The sequence below is a fragment of the Schistocerca cancellata genome, chromosome 5, assembly GCF_023864275.1.
Source record: "Schistocerca cancellata isolate TAMUIC-IGC-003103 chromosome 5, iqSchCanc2.1, whole genome shotgun sequence".
Classification (NCBI taxonomy): domain Eukaryota; kingdom Metazoa; phylum Arthropoda; class Insecta; order Orthoptera; family Acrididae; genus Schistocerca; species Schistocerca cancellata.
The window spans coordinates 624,012,206-624,034,709 of NC_064630.1; the positions used below are offsets into that span (position 1 = coordinate 624,012,206).

The window sequence follows — 22,504 nt, forward strand, 5'->3', positions numbered from 1 at the left end:
GACCCCTCTCCAACATCTTGTGGTTATTGGGCATTCTGTTGAAATCATGCCGGCCACGGGGTAGCATCTGCAAAATGCACTTTGGTTCACTCCAATGTCATTAGTGACTCCTTATATTGAACCGTTTACATTAATACAGCAACTCCCACCCGTGTTTCAACTCCTTGGGGACTTCAATGCCCACCACCTACTGTGGGGAAGTGTCACTTCAATGGGTAGGAATCTCCTAACTGACCAACTTATTACAGACTTCAATTTGTGTCTTCTCAATGATAGTTCCCCTACACACTTCAATGCCACTCATGGCACCTTTATTACTATCAATCTTATGATCTCCTCCTCTGCTCTCGTGGTTTCCCTACATTGATCATCCCATGATGATCTTACCAGTGATCACTTTCTGTTGATTCTATCATTCCCCTGCTGCCACTAGGCAGAGAGGCTCCCACATTGGGCATTCTGCAGTGCGACTTGGCCTTTATACACATCTACTGTGCACTTTGACACCTCCCTCTCGAAATGCTTTTATGGGGTCGTGCAAGGTAATTCTGCCACTAGTCTTGATGCTGCTGGCACTGCTGTCCCCCTATCCACAGGTCTGCCTCGTCATCGACCAGTACCATTGTGGACCAAGGATGTAGCAGTCGTCGTCCACAACTGCCGATTGTGTTCTGTAGCGATTTCAACAACACCCTTCACAGACCAACCTCCTCACTTTTAAGGGTCTCCATGCTAAGGCTTGTTACCTTATTAAGCAGAGTAATAAGGAATGTTGGGAGTGCTACCTTCCTCCCTGGGGACATATGCCTCTTCATTGCTGGTTTGGTCCAAGCTCCATAGCTTTCTGGGCTGCCAGTGACAATCAACTGTTCAAGGTCTTATCCTGCAGCATGCTCTGTGTACTGATCCATCAATCCTTACAGAACACCTCGCGACACGCTTTTTTATCTCACCAGCTTTTCTGATTTGAGTTGGCACTTCACTCAGCACTCTTCAGATTCAGGACAATGGTTCTGTGTTAAGTGTCACCTTCTTCCTCATAGCCACAATCGCCACAATGGGCTCGTAACCTCTGTTGGGCCTGTAGTCATCCCGGTATTGAATGTTGACAATTTTTGCACCTGGTGCTGCTCCCACTCGTTAGCACCCGCTGGGTGCTTGCTCCAAGGTGCCATCTGACGGGCCTATGTGTTGGCCATCTTCCATGACTTCCAGCTTTCTCCCTCCAAAACATGGCATAAGCATTTTTGTCACCAACCAACAGCACCCCCCCCCCCCCCGATCCAGAACTTTATTTAGGTGACCAGCTCCTCTGTGTTGTAACATAGTCCCATTTCTTGTGCCTTACTTTTGATAAAAAGCTGACATGGCTGCATCACAATCACCACGTAAAGACCACATGCATGTGGAAGCTTAATGCTCTCTGTCTCCTGGCTCACACATCTTGGGTGCAGACTGTACCAATCTTCTCCATCTTTACTATGCCCTGGTCTTGTCCAGACTAGATTATGGCAGTCAGAATTATGGCTCACCAGCTCCTTCCACTCTGCAAATACTTGACCCTGTTCACCACTGTGGGGTGCGTCTGGCTATTGATGCGTTTCGCACTAGTGCTGTCCCCTCTACAAATACGACGGAGCCAACTCCTGGTTCCTTACGCAATTACCATTCACCAGTTCCCTGACCATTCCGTGTACCCTGTCCTGTTTGCAAACGAGGGGTGTCTCCCTCCTGACAACCGCTCATGGGTGGGATTGCCGGTTGGAATGCGTCTCACTTCCCCCTGTCAGGATCTCCATCTCCACTCACTGGAATGAACCCCATGTATTTCATTCCAACCTCCCCTTGGATGATGCCTAGACCACGGGTTAGGACCGACCTATTCTAGGGACCTAAGGTCTCTGCCACCCCTGTGATTTTCCAGCATCTTGTGTCATCCAGGGTGCCACCATCTTCTACACTGGTGGTTCTAAGAGAGAAGGTAAGGTGGGATACGCTTTCAATCTCTTACTGGCTTAGAACACCATTTATTGCCGGAATCATGTAGTGTGTTCCATGTAGTGTGTTCATAGCAGAGCTTATAGCCATTCATACTATGTTTTGTTTCTCAGTCCTTCCTCCACAGTGTTTTTATTTGTGCTGACTCAATGAGCAGCCTGCACAGACTACTGATCAATGCTACTCTTATTACCCTTTGGTCTCTGCTATCCATGACCTCCTCTCTGCCCTTGGCCGTGCCACCTGCTCAGTTGTCTTTCTCTGGGTCCCAAGTCATGTGGGCATCCCAGAGAATGAACTGGCTGACCATTTGGCTAGAGAAGCAAATACTTACTCCCTTTCATGATTCCAGCTGTGGGTATGCGGATCTATGCCAAATCTCTATCTGCCTAAAAGTGGGATGACATCTGGTGTGCTACTGCTCACAGTAATAAACTCTGCACAATCAAGGAGTCTACTCTTCCTTCCACTCCTCTTGGAAGGAGTCCACTGTTTTATGCCGACTACGCATTGGTCATACCAGGCTCACTCATTGCTTCCTCCTACACAACGAACTGCTCCCACAATGTGGATGTGAAGTCAGACTGACAGTATTCCATACATTGGTGGAATGTCCCCTTCTTTTGGCCCTTCATTCTATGTACAGTCTTCCAGAGTCCTTAATTTTAATATTAACAGACAATTCATGGATGGTTGAAATGGTCCTCAGTTTTGCCTCTGAAAGTGAATTTTATTTCCAGATATAAGGTTTTGCTTTACTCCTGGGACAGGGGCAGGGTGGTTGTGGTTGGACCTCTCTTTATGTCTTCTGAGTCTGGGGCCCTGTGACCACTCCCCCATGGAAAGACCACCCTTTTTTTCTAGTTTTTAGATATGGTCTCACCTTTTATGTCTTTTACTGTGTGTTTTAATTTCATTATTTGCTCCCGACTGGATCCATTCACTTTTAGCGGATCCTATTTCTTCTGTGAGTAACTTCGGAATCGCAGGACTGACATTTGGTCCCATAAACCCTCTCATTAATAAATCAATCAAAATCGTTAGGGTTTGGTCACAAGTTTTATGTGCAACTGCATGGAATGGCCTTTCCCAAGTACTCACTTCCAGTGTCTATTGCATTCTCTTTGCAATGTTTGCTCAGAAACTGGCCAAGCTTCACCTGGAGTCACTGACAGCAGCAACTCTGGTTGGGTATGAAACTAACTGTCCGGTCCCTGATGGTTAGTATCTTTTTATGACAGCTGTTATTTCACCCTGTTAGCCCTCTAACAAGTGCATGGCTTACTTTGTATACCTCACAAATAGCTGTCTGTATGAATACCAAGGTAATCATGTATGAGCAAACTTGCAATTTAATCTGAGTTTAATTTAAAAATAACTTACGTAATATGAGCTAAAGCTCTGTTTAATTAAATAATAATAAAATAAACTTTCATTATATCACTCTGTAGCCACATACAAATGTTTCCTCACAGTTACTAGCCACTTGAACCATTAAACAGGGCAGTTGCATGAGATCCCAGCCATCTACTTGTTCAATTACTATCTCGTAGACAACTGTATAGTTGTGGGATTGTGCTGCTAGCTTGTAATCTGGGTCATTTTCTTGCACAGACTGTAAATTTTGTCCTCGTCTGTTTATTTTATATTACTATACATGTTTATTACTGTATATGTTTATTTTATATTACTGATGCTCACTTGGATGTATGAATGTATCACTGTGTTAGCTGAAGGAATAATGAAGAACTAGATATGGGCTTACAATTGTAAAATAACAATTGAATGGTAAAAGACAATGTTGGTGCACTTTATACATAGATGCCCCTGCTCAAGGGTGAACTTGGCTGTGGCTGTTCTAGACAACTAGTGTTGGGATACCAATAAATTAAGCATCTTCAAAGATGTTGTGAGCTTATATCATACAACCAACTGACACATACACACCACTTCACTGCCATGTTTTACATCAGTGGTGGAGGGTCATATGATCAGCTTGAACCAGTTCTTTATCATTTACAGCACTCCAAAACAACTAGTATGCTCTTTTAAGGCGACTTATCCTATAGCTTACCATGCTAATGCTGCCCCCCCCCCCCCCCCCCCCCGCAACCAATTTTTGTTGATTGTCTTGTTCTTTATGCAATGGTAATTTTAATTGGAGAGTGACTCCAATGCACCCCATTAAGGAAGCCACAAGGGCATTTTCAAAATTTTGTGGTAGTGTGCAGTCAAATCTTGTCTCATGTTTACAGGTCTGTGTGGTTTGGGACCTCAAAACTGTAACCACTTCATTAATGTGTTCTTATAAATGTACAGTCAGTGTGAATACAAAAAATATCACTTCATAGTCTAATGTATAGAAGAGAAGATGAGCAGCAGAGAAACACAGAAATGAGACACAGATGACCATGGCTCAAACATGAAACATCTTATCTTCAACAGAACACACACATACATAGTGCACAATGCAAGTTGACAGGTGAGATATAATTATCAATTAACTGCACCACACCAGGGTTCAACACTAGCGTTTTTACCTCACATCTAAACTCTAAAAATGGACAGTTGTAAAATTTCTCAATTCCTAACTACAATACTTGTCTATCAACAGCTATAGGCTAACTGAAGTATCTTATTGACAACTAAGAGTAGTAAGGTGTAAGGCAAAAATTGCTAGTAAGTACATATTGTGCTGAATTCTGTAGTGGCTATTTTCATATCCAAAGCAACAAGGCATATTAGAAAAGTACGGACTGTTAGCTTATTTTTAAATGTAGGTAGCTCGGAAGAAAGCTTAACAAATAGAGTGCCACCAACTGATTGTTTACGAAGCTACACAAATCATTGTCTTGATTATACATGTTTGATGGTGGGTGAAAGCAAACATATTGGACTGGACTGGAAAATTGTTCCTTCTGTCAATTGCAAAAGTCATGCTGTGTTTGTGTTCAAACAAATCTTCAGTTGTCTAAATTCAACACAAATTGTGCCTTGTTTATGGACCTACAGCAATGGAAAAAGGAAAGATTAAACAATGGTGCAAGCGTTTTAACAGTAGCTGTGCAAATGTGCATAACAAATGGCAGAGACAGGCTTAATATCTAGGCCAATGAAATTGTACAAGCAAGGCAAAAAACTGCAATCTGACTGATGATTGGTGTTCAGGCTGGTGAAACTTGGATATCGCAAACTGTGTAAGAAGGTTACCAAAAATGTTTACCAACCACTGCAAAAAGCAAAGAATGTCATGTGGATTCTTTTTCCATATTGTTGCGAGCACTGGGGACATAGCTTTCCTACACACCAATGCAATGGCCAACATTAAACATCTTCAAAAAACCATGCCTTACTTCAATTGAAAAATGATGGTTGTTATTTTACGGGACTAAAAAGACAATCTTTTTGTTGATTTCATGGAAATGATTCAATTACAGCTGATGAGATTGCGAATTGTTTACAAAACAGACTTGCCATCCAAAATCGATGGCGCAGGAAGCTAGTTCGGAACTGTCCTTATCAATGTCATTGATTATCCCCAAACTGCTACTTGCATGAAAATGTTGACTGCTGAACATCTAGTGATGAATATTTCACCATCAGGCCAGGTGCAATTCATAAGACACGAGGCTCGACTGTAACCATTGTCAGTCACATGGCGGCAGGTGTGCAGTTCTGCTTAGCAGTCAACGCGTTAAGGATATGATTTAAAATTCAGCTGTGTCCACTTTGATTCAAAAACAGGTGCAAGAGTCTGCAGCTGCCTTCCCCTCTTTAAAACGATATAATGTAAACATACAAATCAGTAGGAATGAATGAATGAATGAATGGGTGGGTGGTAGATAATTAATCTGTTCATGTGATATACTTAATCAACACATTGATTGCGATGAGGCTGCCGATGGACACAGCAGAAGTTCAGGCCGAGACACCATGTGCCCACCAGTGGTTGCACCCTCCACTATCTTTAGTACTGTATATAGTGCAGTACACTGTATCAGAGTGGAATGTGTAGCCACCAACAGGCACACGGCGTCAGGTGTGAACCTCTGCTGTGACCACTGTTGGCCTCACAGCCATCCACTTTCTAAAAAATGGGGTCAATTATATGTGATACTTATAAATTAGCAGAACAGATAGTCACCTCACAAAACAAGTCCCCCACTTTTACTTTTGTCCCATAAAATGTGACACTGCTGGTCAATTTATTTAAAATGTAGACTGCCACACACTTAGTGATGGACGTTTCACCACCAGGTTGGTCCACGGCATGAGGCTTCACTGCATCCAGCAGTGGGCACATGGTGTCAGGTGTAGTGCTCTGCTGTGACCACCAGTGGCAGACTTGCGGCAGTCACGTTAATTCAATAGTTACATTCCAAAAATATGCAGAAAAGCTGCTTCTAAAATCTTGGTGTAGTAAAAAGGGGCTAATTACTGACAGTATAGTGCCAGGGGTACAGCATACATGGACTGTCCACTAGTTTCAGCACTTTGTACCCATGACTTGTTCAAATGGCTCTAAGTACTATGCGACTTAACTTCTGAGGTCATCAGTCACCTAGAACTTAGAACTAATTAAACCTAACTAACCTAAGGACATCACACACATCCATGCCCGAGGCAGGATTCGAACCTGCGACCGTAAGGGTCGCTCGGTTCCAGACTGTAGCGCCTAGAACCGCACGGCCACTCCGGCCGGCCCATGACTTGTTAATTAGAGATGCTTGCCATTGGTTTGTGCCAGACAACATTAGGTGGTGGTGCCTTCAGGCTGCCCCTATTGAAGTTGGTATTCTAAACCTGGTGGTGAGAGAACCACTCAATGGCCAAATTTGAATGGCATCTTGTTATTGATAGACCTGTTACACAGTTGCTCATACTCTGACTTGAACAATGCCACTGTGCCAACATGTCAGCAATTTTCCCCGAAGGTGATCCTGTCTCGTCATTGCTTTCTTTGCAACATACTACATCCTCCCAGTTCTGAAATATTACTTTTTATTGTATTGAGTGACAGTGCCATGACGGAAATATCTTATCCATTGCAATTTGAGGTCATCAAAATTACAGGACACAAACTTCTCCTGAAAGTAGGCAAAGGAGTCCAAATTGCTTGTGCAAGGGATACAGTGTCAACCAGATAACTGAGTATGTTAATGCACCTCTTGTGAGACTTGGTTAGGCAAGCATAACCCCAATCAAATCCATTTCACAGGTTAACAACAAAGGATAGTGAGCCAGCCAGCCTGAACTTGGTTTTATGGCGTTTCCCCACATTTCACTGGGTAAATTTGGGGCTATACCCTCAGATACGTGCTACATAAACATTTGGATAATATTTTCACATTTGCACATAGGATTAACTTTAAACGTAGACAGATGGGGGTACAGATCCTACCCTTGGGGGTAATAAGAGACAGATGATTTTAGATGTTTAATCTCTTAAAACCCTCAAGGAACAGTGTGTGAAGTAATTACACATGCACAGCGAGATCTTCCAGAAGACTATGCCTTCCCCTATCCCCACCCCAGGTACCACCAACCATGTTGCAACAGTTGGAAGTTGAGCAGTACCTAAAGACTGCCATTTTCAACTGGTTACACTGTCATTTTCAACTGGTTACATTCAAAGACAGAAAACTTCTGTACGGAGAAGACGAAGAAAGTAATGCAATCATATGAAATGTGTTTGGAAGTAAATGGTAATTGCATAAAAAAGTGAAATACATTTGTAGGAAATGAACTGCCAGTAAAAAATTGTTCTAATGTGTTTGATTTTTATGACAACACAATCTTTGGTTTTGAAAATACACACATCAAAAAAAGTTTTGCAGCACCTCGGTACCGAGAGTTCCAGAACCTGGACAGAAAATTGGAACAGAGATTAACATAAACATCATTTTTGCCCTTTTTATTACTCATGAAAACCACACATTGCATGTTGTACCACCATACAGCGAGATCTTCAGAGGTGGTGATCCACATTTCTGTGCACACCGGTATCTTTAATACTCAGTAGCACGTCCTCTTGCATTGATGCATGCCTGTATTCATTGTGGCAATACTATCCACAAGTTCATCAAGGCACTGTTGGTCCAAATTGTCCCACTCCTCAACGGCGATTCGGCGTAGATCCCTCAGAGGGGTTGGTGGGTCACGTCATCCTAAATAGCCCTAAAGGGTTCATGTCTGGAGAACGTCCTGGCCACTCTAGTCGAGCAATGTCATTATCCTGAAGGAAGTGATTCACAAGATGTGCATGACAGGGGCACGAATTGTCGTCCATGAAGTCGAATGCCTTGCCAATATGCTGCTGATATGGATGCACTATCAGTCGGAGGATGGCTTTCACATATCGTAAAGCCATTATGGCACCTTCCATGACCGCCACTGGTCCCACATAATGCCACCCCAAGACAGCAGGGAACCTTCACCTTGCTGCACTTGCTGGACAGTGTGTCCAAGGCCTTCAGCCTGACAGGGTTGCCTCCAAACACATCTCTGATTATTGTCTGGTTGAAGGCATATGCGACACTCATTGGTGAAGAGAACGTGATGCTGATCCTGAGTGGTCCATTCAGCATGTTGTTGGGCCTATCTGTACTGTGCTACATGGTGTCATAGTTGCAAAGATGGACCTTGGGAATGAAGTTGCGCATCAAGCAGCCTATTGCGCACAGTTTGAGTCATAACATGACATCCTGTGGCTGCTGGAAAAGCATTATTCAACATGGTGGCATTGCTGACAGGGTTCCTCTGTGCCGTAATCCGAAGGTAGCGGTCATCCACTGCAGTAGTAGCCCTTGGGCGGCCTGAGCGAGGCATGTCTCTCTGTATCTCCTCCATGTCCGAACAACATCGATTTTTTTTCACTCTGAGAGGCCTGGACACTTCCTTGTTGAGAGCCCTTCCTGGCACAGAGTAACAATGCAGACGTGATTGAACTACAGACAACATGAGCTGCGTACCTCCTTCTTGGTGGAATGACGAACTGATAGGCTGTCGGAACCCCTCCGCCTAATCGGCGCTGCTCATGCATGGCTATTTACATCTTCAGGTGGCTTTAGTGACATCTCTGAACCATCAAAGGGACTGTGTCTGTGATACAATATCCACAGTCACCATCCACCTTCAGGAGTTCTGGGAACTGGGCTGATGCAAAACTTTTTTTGATGTGTGTAACTTGTGTAAAAGAAACAACATATTGGGTAAATTCACATGAAAGAGTAATGGTGATTATTTATAGCTGCCTGCGCGGGATTAGACGAGCAGTCTAAGGCGCTGCAGTCATGGACTGTGCGGCTGGTCCCAGCAGAGGTTCGAGTCCTTCCTCAGGCATGAGTGTGTGTGTTTGTCCTTAGGATGATTTAGGTTAAGTAGTGTGTAAGCTTAGGACTGATGACCTTAGCAGTTAAGTCCCATAAGATTTCACACACATTTGAACATTTTATTTAGAGTTGTCCACATCAACCATCACCTTCACATCAGCCATCACCTTAAGTAGTGGTCTCTCAGGTTTTCTTCGCACAATTGACTAATGACGCATTTCTGGGTTTTCTGTCAAGTTGTTGTTTCCATTTTATGACTTCTTCTTCAGCTTCTCAAGTTTCACTCTTCACTTGCTGCCTCGACTCCAACCAAACTGTGAACTATTGTTGGTCCCACATTGCTATTTATAGCTCAGTTCGATTACTAATGCTCACTGTGCCCTTTGACGCTCTTTTGTTTAACAGAGCTCTCACTGACATTCCATGAAATGCAAATTCTCTCAGTTTTCCAGTTTGGTGGACATGTTGGTCTGTAAGATTTTAATAAACTGAGTGCCAAACCCAAAGCATTATTTACATTGAAACTTCCATCTCTGTCCATTAGATTTTCTGACATATTCATTTTCAAAGGCTTGTTAATGGCAGTGTCCCAGAAACTTGATGTTTACACCATAGTACTGGTCTTGTATTTCAGTTCATATCTGAGGCAGCGCTGAGTGCCAGCTGACTTGCTTGGTTGTTTTAGTCAGGTGTGTTGCTGATGCTCCCAGACAGTCAGCTCCAAATAGGGTATGTGAGATTTGCATGGACAGCAATACACACCTGGCTTTCAGAGTCCTACATCATCTTTGACATTAAAAAGAATATTTTTTATCTTTGTTGATGAGAGTGAAATACACTGGATGCTATGTTTCTGTAGGAGTCTACCTATCTTTGCAGTTAACGGGCCAGCATAAGGTAGGCAAGTGATTTTTGGCTGTTCTCCCTCAATCTGAACCTCCTACTCAGTTTGATGATAACTGGTCCACAGCCTTCAAATGAAATCATTCCATTTTTGGCTATTAAAACATTATTTATTGCAATCACAATTTTGACATGTGGCCATTTTCAAACGTTGTGGGATGTTGTAACCCACTCAATAATATAAAGATGTGACACACTGTGTAAGAGCAGTTGCAAGTGGTGGTGTGAATTTTTCTGTTGTTCCATATACCACACACGTTAGAAAGCTGATGAAATCATGATATAAACATTTAAGTTTAACAGCTGTGGTAAATGGATCACAAAATGAGCAAAGATGTAAACAATTCTCGATTCTGACTACGTAGCCCATTCAATTTGATGATCTGAGTATCCATTTTTTCAGAAAATGTTATGAACAAACTGAAGGCATGGCAATGGATAGTCCATTACCACTTGTCATGGCTAACCTATACGGGAACACTTTGAAGCATAGGCACTAAAATCGGCCAGATAGAGCAGAAAACCTTTAAGAGTTCCTGGAACGTTTAAACACAATCTATTAAATTCAAATGGAACCTGAAAAAGATGGTCAATGACTTTTCCTTCATATGTTAGTTAAGAGAAGAATGAACAGATTCCCTGGGTCACAGTGTATACAAAAAACCTACGCACACTGACCTCTATCTCTATGCCTCGGCCATCACCATTCGTAACAAAGAATGTCAGCACTAAAGAATCTGTTTCATAGAGCTCAAACACTATCAGACAAGTAGAACCTCACTAAAGAATTAGAACACTTACAAATAATGTTCCAAAGGTATGGATACTCAGACCATCAAACTGAATGGCTGTTGTTGTTGTTGTGGTCTTCAGTCCTGAGACTGGTTTGATGCAGCTCTCCATGCTACTCTATCCTGTGCAAGCTTCTTCATCTCCCAGTACCTACTGCAACCTACATCCTTCTGAATCTGCTTAGTTTATTCATCTCTTGGTCTCCCCCTATGATTTTTACCCTCCACACTGCCCTCCAATACTAAATTGGTGATCCCTTGACGCCTCAGAACATGTCCTACCAACCGATCCCTTCTTCTGGTCAAGTTGTGCCACAAACTTCTCTTCTCCCCAATCCTATTCAATACTTCACCATTAGTTATGTGATCTACCCATCTAATCTTCAGCATTCTTCTGTAGCACCACATTTCAAAAGCTTCTATTCTCTTCTTGTCCAAACTATTTACCGTCCACGTTTCACTTCCATACATGGCTACACTCCATACAAATACTTTCAGAAATGACTTCCTGACACTTAAATCTATACTCGATGTTAACAAATTTCTCTTCTTCAGAAACGCTTTCCTTGCCATTGCCAGTCTACATTTTATATCCTCTCTACTTCGTCCATCATCAGTTATTTTGCTCCCCAAATAGCAAAACTCCTTTACTACTTTAAGTGTCTCATTTCCTAATCTAATACCCTCAGCATCACCCGACTTAATTCGACTACATTCCATTATCCTCGTTTTGCTTTTGTTGATGTTCATTTTATATCCTCCCTTCAAGACACCATCCATTCCGTTCAACTGCTCTTCCAAGTCCTTTGCTGTCTCTGACAGAATTACAATGTCATCGGCGAACCTCAAAGTTTTTATTTCTTCTCCATGGATTTTAATACCTACTCCAAATTTTTCTTTTGTTTCCTTTACCGCTTGCTCAATATAGAGATTGAATAACATCGGGGAGAGGCTACAACCCTGTCTTACTCCCTTCCCAACCACTGCTTCCCTTTCATGTCCCTCAACTCTTATAACTGCCATCTGGTTTCTGTACAAGTTGTAAATAGCCTTTCGCTCCCTGTATTTTATCCCTGCCACCTTCAGAATTTGAAAGAGAGTATTCCAGTCAACATTATCAAAAGCTTTCTCTAAGTCTACAAATGCTAGAAACGTAGGTTTGCCTTTCCTTAATCTTTCTTCTAAGATAAGTCGTAAGGTCAGTATTGCCTCACGTGTTCCAGTATTTCTACGGAATCCAAACTGATCTTCCCCGAGGTCGGCTTCTACTAGTTTTTCCATTCGTCTGTAAAGAATTCGTGTTAGTACTTTGCAGCTGTGGCTTATTAAACTGATTGTTCGGTAATTTTCACATCTGTCAACACCTGCTTTCTTTGGGATTGGAATTATTATATTCTTCTTGAAGTCTGAGGGTATTTCGCCTGTTTCATACATCTTGCTCACCAGGTGGTAGAGTTTTGTCAGGACTGGCTCTCCCAAGGCCGTCAGTAGTTCCAATGGAATGTTGTCTACTCCGGGGGCCTTGTTTCGACTCAGGTCTTTCAGTGCTCTGTCAAACTCTTCACGCAGTATCGTATCTCCCATTTCATCTTCATCTACATCCTCTTCCATTTCCATAATATTGTCCTCAAGTGCATCGCTCTTGTATAGACCCTCTATATACTCCTTCCACCTTTCTGCTTTCCCTTCTTTGCTTAGAACTGGCTTTCCATCTGAACTCTTGATGTTCATACATGTGGTTCTCTTATCTCCAAAGGTCTCTTTAATTTTCCTGTAGGCAGTATCTATCTTACCCCTAGTGAGATAAGCCTCTACATCCTTACATTTGTCCTCTAGCCATGTCTGCTTAGCCATTTTGCACTTCCTGTCGATCTCATTTTTGAGACGTTTGTATTCCTTTCTGCCTGCTTCATTTACTGCATTTTTATATTTTATCCTTTCATCAATTAAATTCAATATTTCTTCTGTTACCCAAGGATTTCTACTAACCCTCTTCTTTTTACCTACTCGATCCTCTGCTGCCTTTACTACTTCATCCCTCAGAGCTACCCATTCTTCTTCTACTTTATTTCTTTCCCCCATTCCTTTCAATTGTTCCCTTATGCTCTCCCTGAAACTCTGTACAACCTCTGGTTCTTTCAGTTTATCCAGGTCCCATCTCCTTAAATTCCCACCTTTTTGCAGTTTCTTCAGTTTTAATCTACAGGTCATAACCAATAGATTGTGGTCAGAGTCCACATCTGCCCCTGGAAATGTCTTACAATTTAAAACCTGGTTCCTAAATCTCTGTCTTACCATTATATAATCTATCTGATACCTTTTAGTATCTCCAGGGTTCTTCCATGTATACAACCTTCTATCATGATTCTTAAACCAAGTGTTAGCTATGATTAAGTTATGCTCTGTGCAAAATTCTATCAGGTGGCTTCCTCTTTCATTTCTTAGCCCCAATCCATATTCACCTACTACGTTTCCTTCTCTCCCTTTTCCTACACTCGAATTCCAGTCACCCATGACTATTAAATTTTCATCTCCCTTCACTATCTGAATAATTTCTTTTATTTCATCATACATTTCTTCAATCTCTTCGTCATCTGCAAAGCTAGTTGGCATATAAACTTGTACTACTGTAGTAGGTGTGGGCTTCGTATCTATCTTGGCCACAATAATGCGTTCACTATGCTGTTTGTAGTAGCTTACCCGCATTCCTATTTTCCTATTCATTATTAAACCTACTCCTGCATTACCCCTATATGACTTTGTGTTTATAACCCTGTAGTCACCTGACCAGAAGTCTTGTTCCTCCTGCCACCGAACTTCACTATTTCCCACTATATCTAACTTTAACCTATCCATTTCCCTTTTTAAATTTTCTAACCTACCTGCCCGATTAAGGGATCTGACATTCCACGCTCCGATTCGTAGAACGCCAGTTTTCTTTCTCCTGATAACGACATCCTCTTGAGTAGTCCCCGCCCGGAGATCCGAATGGGGGACTATTTTACCTCCGGAATATTTTACCCAAGAGGGCGCCATCATCATTTAATCATACAGTAAAGCTGCATGCCCTCGGGAAAAATTACGGCCGTAGTTTCCCCTTGCTTTCAGCCGTTCGCAGTACCAGCACAGCAAGGCCGTTTTGGTTAATGTTACAAGGCCAGATCAGTCAATCATCCAGACTGTTGCCCTTGCAACTACTGAAAAGGCTGCTGCCCCTCTTCAGGAACCACACGTTTGTCTGGCCTCTCAACAGATACCCCTCCGTTGTGGTTGTACCTACGGTACGGCTATCTGTATCGCTGAGGCACGCAAGCCTCCCCACCAACGGCAAGGTCCATGGTTCATGGAGGGGAAGCTGATGCCATCAAAATTCAAGAACGCCTGAGTATGAGGTTTGGACTGAGAAAGCTGAGCCAAAAATAGCTTATCTGCCTTACGCTGGTCCAACATCCAGTAAGATTGGTAGACTCTTTCATATGGCATACATTGTATTTTTTTGCTCCCTTCGTAAAAGATAAAAAGTATTCTTTGTAATGTTAAAGTCAATATAGGTCTCCAAAAGCCAGGTGTATATCGCTTTCTGTGCAAATGTGGCGTGTCCTATAAGAAAAGTCATGGAGAGATGCATAGGGATCAGCGACACACTTGAATGAAACAACGATGTAAATCAGCTGTCACCAAGCACAGCCTCAAATATAATCATGAAATGAAACACGACGACACCAGTATTGCGGTGCAAACACCAAGTTTGTAGAACAGTGTGATTAAGGAGTCTACAAAGATAAGATATCAGATAACCTAATAAACAAGGATGGAGGATTGAATTTAAGTAATGCTTGGGCTCCCATGCTCAATTTATTAAAATCTCAGCAACCAACATATCCCCCAGAGCTGGAAAACACTGAGAGAATTTGTGAGATCTGTAAAACAAAAGAGCATCAAAGCATGTAGAGGGAATTTAACTCTGTTATAATAGCGATGTGAGACCAACAGTAATTAAAAGTCTGGTCGGAGTCCAACAAGTGAGTACACATAAAAGCAAAACTTGCAGCACCTGAAGAAGATGGTTGCATCAGTCATCGACATTGTGTGCATTAAATAAAAACAGTAACTCAGCAGGAACACTGGAAAGCACACCATTAATCATCTCGAGTTGCTTGAACTGAACTACAGAGCGGCTGCATAACTAATATATTTCTCAGCAGCAGCATATGTTATACGAGGCACATAGTTTTACAAGATTTTCATTCTCTATGACCATTACTGGAGTAAGGTGCCCTACCGATCTGCTGGAAAGCAGTCAGTGACACTGACTGGTGTTTCCAGTGGCTAAGACACCATCTTGCTGTCTAAGACCTCTGTGATTTCTCACAAATCAACATCGATGAATTCTGAATGATTCAATTGAAAATTATGTGCTAAATTCATTCTCCATCCTTGTTCTATCCAGCTTTGTGCTTTGTTTCTAATGCTCTTGTTAGCAATGGGATGTTAAACCCTAATCTCTCTTCCTACTGAAGATGAAACTACAGTTGCCACCTAGCAACAAACTTTGGAGATTCTGAGTTGTATAGTAATTGGATGATGAGTCATGTGTTGTTCTACATGTTAAGTCAGTTTTATGAATGCATCCTAAAGGGAATGTCACATGAAGAAAGATTGGGTTTAACATCCTCTTGACAATGAGGTTATTAGAGATGAAGCACAACTCTGATTGTGTGTCAAGGATAGGGAAGAAAATTGGCTATGCCCTTTCAAAGGAACTGTCCTGGCATTCGCTTGCACCAATTTACGGAAATCATGGAAAACCAAAATCTAGATGGCTGGACACGGATTTGAACTGTCGTCCTCCCATGTGAATTTCACGATTTTATTTAAAAATCTTGGCAGATGATACAAAAAAAAATTACCTCTAGACCTATTCTGATGCCTGTAGCTATGATTGAACCTCTCATTTTTAGTGTCAATTGCTTAAGGAAATATTTCTTTCACAACTGCGTATATTTAGTAATTTTAATGACACAAAGTAATGGACAAAATATGGAAGTTCATAATCATATTTTTCGTAGCTTTGCTACATGCAAGCTATTTTTTATCCATTGAACATATTGATTCATTACTGAATGGACCCATGGCTGATACCATGAGTGTCTCTCCCTTGATACTGACCACTATTTACTAACAGTAAATTGAAAATAAGTAATTTCTATTTGACGTCTTCTTTTGATAGCAGATTGTACTAAAACTGGTCTTGTGAATAAAAAAATACTTTGTTTGACAGTAAATTCAACCAATAAAACTAAAAGTAATAAGGATGCTGGTAATATTACATACTGAAATCATTACTTTTATTTAATTTTTGTTAAGGCAGTGTGTGGATTAATTTCATCAATTTCAGTTCTCCTTCTTGAGGAAAGGTTGCTCTATATGTAGTATATTTTGAGTCAGCAACTGAACTACATGTCCATAATGCTTATACAATGTGGTGCAAATCATTAATGCTGTGCAGTAGTGTTTAACAGTGAACACAATTGTATGTCATGCGTGTTACATTAGTAACTGAGAATGAATTCTGTCTGAATACTCTGTTTCTCGTGACAGGTACTTTTTATTTAAGAAGTCCTGTTCATGTCAATAAAGAGAGAATATGGGCTTGAAGTGATTACTAAGACAGTCCTTGGATGAAACAAGGGCATAGTATCAGCAAAACCATTTAAGAATGTTTAGCAGACAAACTTCTACTTGAAATGCACTCTTCATATGACAATGGAGTTAGTAACAATAATAGTTGGACACAAACAGCATGACAGCAGTTATTTCTTATTATTTTACAACCACTTAAGGCTAAGGAGATGACAATTTCTGAGTTTTTTTAAGTCTTTATCACTTAATAATAATTGTAAAGCTGTGAAATGTTGCAATAATCAATGTAAAACAATACAATGAGTAGATAGCAAAACATGAGGTGGCTAGTTTATCCCGTGTTGTTTGAAAACAGTATTAGTTGTTTGCTCCTTGACACAGCGACATTGATTTAACACTGAAGCATAATGCTGCAATGTAACATGAAATGGAGCAAGCTCTTAGGGAAGGCTAATTGTCTACTTTCGTTAATTGGGAGAATTCCTGCAAAGTGTAGTTCAACTATAAAGGAGACTGCACAAAGACCTCTCGAGTACTGTTTGAGTGTTCGTGATACCAACCAGGTCTGATTTAAGGAAGACACCAAAGCAATCCAGAGGTGTGTTGTTAGAGTTGCTAGGGGTAGATTCGATCAACACGAATATTATGGAAATACTCCATGAACCAAAATGGGAATCTCTGAAGGAAAGAAACTTTCCTGTCACTCCATTTATACTTTGAACAGGAAAAGGAATGGCTAGCAATGGTATAAGGCACCCTCCACTATGCTATATGGTGGCTTATGATGTAATGTAGAAGGATTATGATATTATGCACAATACAAGTTCAGATTAATATACTAAACAGAGTGGAGCATCTGGCCACCAGATGTGAATCCCTGCCATGTTTGGCAGTAGTCTCGCAGCAGCCAGTGTTAAACAATCTATTGACACATAACATAGATGCCGAAGTGATGCCTAAATTACAAAAGTGATTTTTATGCAGTACACATACGCAGCAAAATTAATGATAATTACTTGATCATTATTGCTGTCATTAAAGTTCATAAAAAAACTTGTCTGGAAGAAATTTTATGGCCACCTCAAGCAGTTTCTAGCCACTGCTAAAAAAAAAAAAAAAAAAAAAAAAAAAAAAAAAAAAAAAAAACCGAAAATGCTGCTTCCGCGTACCTAACTAATGTAAAAGTCATGTTATTGGTAAGTAACATATACGTTTCATTTGTTGTAGCATTTAGAGATATTAGGGCGAATTCTGGTTTCGATTTTTTTATGCAATGTAAGCAGCTTGTGCCTAGTAGACACTGAGATGAATTTATCTGGCTGCTTGTGTACGTTCTTTTGGTATTTAAATACTGTATTGATTCTTAACAATTACCTCAGATCTGGCACGCTCCGGTTTTAGAGGCTTCGCAAAATCTGTGTTCCGAACTTCCCATGCTAATGGCGTTTCTGGAGTTATCTATAAAATACAAGAGACGCACGTTACGGTGGCATACAATTCATTATTAGTATATTTTAACTGATATACAAGTGTGCTTATTTTGCGTTTTTTATTTTTTGTAACTCTTTCGATTTTACTGGATTCTCCATTTTAAAACCGAGGTGCTTCGGTCAATGTAATGTTACGAAAAGCTCTCATTTACCGCGCTGTCTTACCTTTCTTTCATAATTTTTTTCCGTGCTACATGCTTGACAGCGAACATTCTTGCGACTTCCATTTGGAGCAGAAGACGGAATCGACTCTCCAAAAGTTTCCTTCTTTGTTGGTTGGTAATATATACCAACACGATGAAGAAAACTGAAACAAAAGATAGGCATAAAAAGCTTATACTTAGTAATAAGATTAATCTTTACCAGAATGCGTGTTACTTAGGCGGTGTTTTCGTCCAGTGATTATCCAGTCGATTAGTCCTCATTATATGCCCCATTCGCTGTAGCAGCCTAAAATTATCCTCCTCGATACGCGCGCAGCGCTCTTCTTCCCACTGTAGTTTCTTCAGTTTGCAACACACGTGCTGTCGTGTTGGAGGAGGACTTGAATCTATGGCAGGGAGCGCGGACTGGACCTATGCAAGAGGTTAAAAGTTTGAAGCACCAAATCACTCATTTACAAATCCATCAAATGTCATTTATCAACGAATACCAACCTTGCGTCGATGATTGTTATATCTTCTCTGCTGCCATGGACGTATTAACAATTTCTCTCTTCTCGTAAGCATATCGCTTTTGACAGAAGTGTTTCGCGAACGTTATCGATCAAACCAGCGTTGCATAGGTAGTAGCTACGTGCCATGTATGTACATGAAACTGTTTAAGGCCCAGACCGCACGCCCATCACACCTACACAGACAAATTGTAGCCTATGGACCAAAACTTGCGCAGATATGATAAGACAAAATGGAAGGTGGAGGTTATCTCTAATACTAGTTAGTGACTTGATCGTCTGATGCGTCATTTACCAGAACGTAGTCTCTTGCTGCTAAAATTCCTGTCCTAGAACGACAGATGGCAGACCATCTTGTAACTGTCATGCAGACACACGAGATTTGTGGCGATTTATTGAATATAAAAAGCGCAAACAGATCCTAACGTGTATAGAGGAAATTCGAAGAGCTTTGAATATCTGCGCCAGTAAGCTTGCAAGTGGAAAAAGGTTGATTTTTTTTGTTCACACTTGATAGCAAATACTGCACCAGTGGAAAGTAATTTTTTTAAATAGGTAAAAATTAAGTAAATACCTTATGTTACTAGGTTTGCTAACAACGACAAAATAATTCAGATGAGTTTCGATCAGGGGGACTTACAGTAAGGCGACTTGGTTCTCTCTGAGACCACTTGGAGCGTTGCACGTTTATCAGTAGAGAGCCTGTATCCCTATACAGGCTCTCTAATCAGTCCATCATCTCACTTTGTTATTGGCTGACTTTTAGCCTTTAGCCTTCCAGATTTCTTTTCGTTTCATAGTTGATACAGTTATTTTGAAGCCCAAACAGCAAAACTCGTCTACTATATTAAGTGTTTCGTTTCTTAATCTAATTCCCTCAACATCACATGAATTAATTCGATTACATTCCATTATCCTTGTTTTCATTTTTTTTTATATCCTCCTTTCCAGATGCTGTCCATTCCATTCAACTGCTTTCCCAAGTCGTTTGCTATCTTTGACAGAATTACAGTGTCATTGGTAAACCGCAAAGTTTTTATTTCTTCTCCTGGACTTCAGTTCATACTCCAAATTATTCACTTGCCCCCAGTACTAAATTGGTGATCTCTTGATGCCTCAGAATGTGCTCTACCAACCGATCCCTTCTTCTAGTCAGGTTTTACCACAAATTTCTCATCTCCCCAGTTCTATTCTGTACCTCCTAATGAGTTACATTATCAACCCATCTAATCTTCAGCATTCTTCTGTAGCACCACACCTCAAAAGCTTCCATTCTCTTCTTGTCTAAACTGTTTGTCATCCATTTTTCACTTCCATACATGGCTACACTCCATACAAATACTTTCAGAACAGACTTCCTGACACTTAAATCTATACTCGATGTTAACAAATTTCTCTTCTTCTGAAACGCTTTCCTTACCCTTGCCAGTCTACATTTTACATCCTCTCTTCTTCGACCATCATCAGTTATTTTGCTCCCCAAATAGCAAAACTCATTTACTACTTTAAGCATCTCATTTCCTAATCTAATTCCCGCAGCATCACCCGACTTAATTCGACTACATTCCATTATTCTCGTTTTGCTTTTGTTGATGTTCATCTTATACCCTCCTTTCAAGACACTATCCTTTCTGTTCAATTGCTCTTCCAAGTCATTTGCTGTCTTTGTCAGAATTACAATGACACTGGCAAACCTCAGAGTTTTTATTTCTTCTCCCTGGACTTTAATTCCTACTCCAAATTTATTATTTACTGTTTGCTCCATATACAGACTGAATAACATAGGCGATAGGCTACAACCCTGTCTCACTCCCTTCTCAACAACTGCTTCCCCTGTGTGTCCCTTGACTCTTATAACTACCTCGGAGGGTCAATATTGCCTTGTGTGTTTCTACATTTCTCCAGAAACCAAATTGATCTTCCCCAAGGTCAGTTTGTACCAGTTTTTCCATTCTTCTGTAAAGGATTCGTGTTAGTATTTTGCAACCGTGACTTATTAAACTGATAGTTCAGTAATTTTCACACCTGTCAGCACCTGCTTTCCTTGGAGTTGGCATTGCTATATTCTTCTTTAAGTTTGTGGGTATTTCACCTGCCTCTTACATCTTGCTCACCAGATGGAAGAATTTTGTAATGGCTGGCTCTCCCAAGGATATCAGTTGCTCTAATGGAATGTTGTCTACTCCCAGGGCATTGTTTCGACATAAGTCTTTCATTGCTTTGTCAAACTCCTCACGCAAGATCATATCTCTCTTCTCTTCTTCATATACGTCCTCTTCCATTTCCATAATATTGCCTTCAAGTACATCTTCCTTGTATAAACCCTCTATATACTTCTTCCACCTTGCTGCTTTCCCCTCTTTGCTTAGGACTGGTTTTCCATCTGAGCTCTTGATATTCATACAGGTGGCTCTCTTTCCTCCGAAGGTCTCTTTAATTTTCATGTAAGCACCACCTATCTTACCACTAGTGATATATGCTTCTACATCCTTACATTTGTCCTCTAGCCATTCCTGCTTAACCATTTTGCACTTCCTGTCAATCTCATTTTTTAGACTATGTATTCCCTTTCACCTGACTCATTTATTACATTTTTATATTTTCCACTTTCACTGATTAAATTCGGTATCTCTTGTGTTACCCAAGGATTTCTACCAGCCACCATCTTTTTACCTACTTGCTCCTCTGCTGCCTTCACTATTTCCTCTCTCAAAACTACCTGTTCTTCTTCTACTGTATCCCCTTCCCTTGTTCTTGTCGGTTGTTCCCTAATGCTCCCTCTGAAACTCTCTACAACCTGTGGTTCTTTTAATTTATCCTTTTTTCAGTTTCTTTGGTTTTCTCTGTGATTCATAACCAGTAAATTGTCAGAGTCCACATCTGCCCCTTGAAATGTCTTACGATTTCAAACTTGTTTCCGAAATCTCTGTCTTACTGTTGTATAATCAATCTCAAACCTTCCGGAGTCTTCTGGTCTTTCCCACATATACAGTCTTCTTTCATGATTCTTAAACCCAGTGTTAGCTATGATTAAATTGTGCCCTGTGCAAAATTCTACCAGACGGCTTCCTCTTTCGTTCCTTTCCCCCAGTCCTTATTCACCTACTACTTTTTCCTCCCTTCCTTTTCCTACTATCGAATTCCAGTCCCCCATGACTATTGAATTTTGGTCTCCTTTAACTATCTGAATAATTAATTTTATCTCATCATACATTTTCTCAATCTCCTCCTCATCTGTGGAGCTAGTTGGCGTATTAACTCGTACTACTGTGATGAATGTGAGCTTCATGTCTATCTTTGCTATAAAATGCATTCGCTATACTATTCATAGTAGTGTACCCATGTTCTTATTTTGTTATTCATTATTAAACCCACTCCTGCATTATACATATTTGATTTTGTATTTATAGCCCTGTATTCACCTGACCAGAAGTCCTGTTCCTCCTGCCACTGAACTTCACTAATTCTCACTATATCTGACTTTAACATATCCATTTCCCATTTTAAATTTTCTAACCTACCTGCCTTATTAAGGGATCTGACATTCCATGTTCCGATCCGTTGAACGCCAGTTTTGTTTCTCATGATAACGACATCCTCCTGAATAGTCACTGCCTGGAGATCTGAATGGGGGACTATTTTACCTTTGGAATATTTTACTCAAGAGGACACCAT

General features: G+C 40.9%; 1 protein-coding gene across 2 annotated transcripts in view; it reads right to left on the minus strand.

Moving 5' to 3' along the window:
• The window catches only part of LOC126187329 (uncharacterized), a 60,660-nt gene extending 39,195 nt beyond the window's left edge, over positions 1 to 21,465 (minus strand). The window contains exons 1-5 of one of the 2 annotated variants that reach the window (XM_049928348.1): positions 19,404 to 21,465; positions 18,813 to 19,005; positions 18,535 to 18,731; positions 18,322 to 18,463; positions 18,041 to 18,124 (exon numbers count right to left, since the gene is read on the minus strand). In XM_049928348.1, the coding sequence (XP_049784305.1) occupies positions 18,041 to 18,124; positions 18,322 to 18,463; positions 18,535 to 18,731; positions 18,813 to 18,884 (495 nt within the window). In that variant the 5' untranslated portion in view covers positions 18,885 to 19,005; positions 19,404 to 21,465. Of the gene's footprint in view, positions 1 to 18,040; positions 18,125 to 18,321; positions 18,464 to 18,534; positions 18,732 to 18,812 lie in introns of both variants that reach the window. The other variant, XM_049928347.1, reaches the window with a different exon arrangement.
• Positions 21,466 to 22,504: the final 1,039 nt, after the last annotated feature.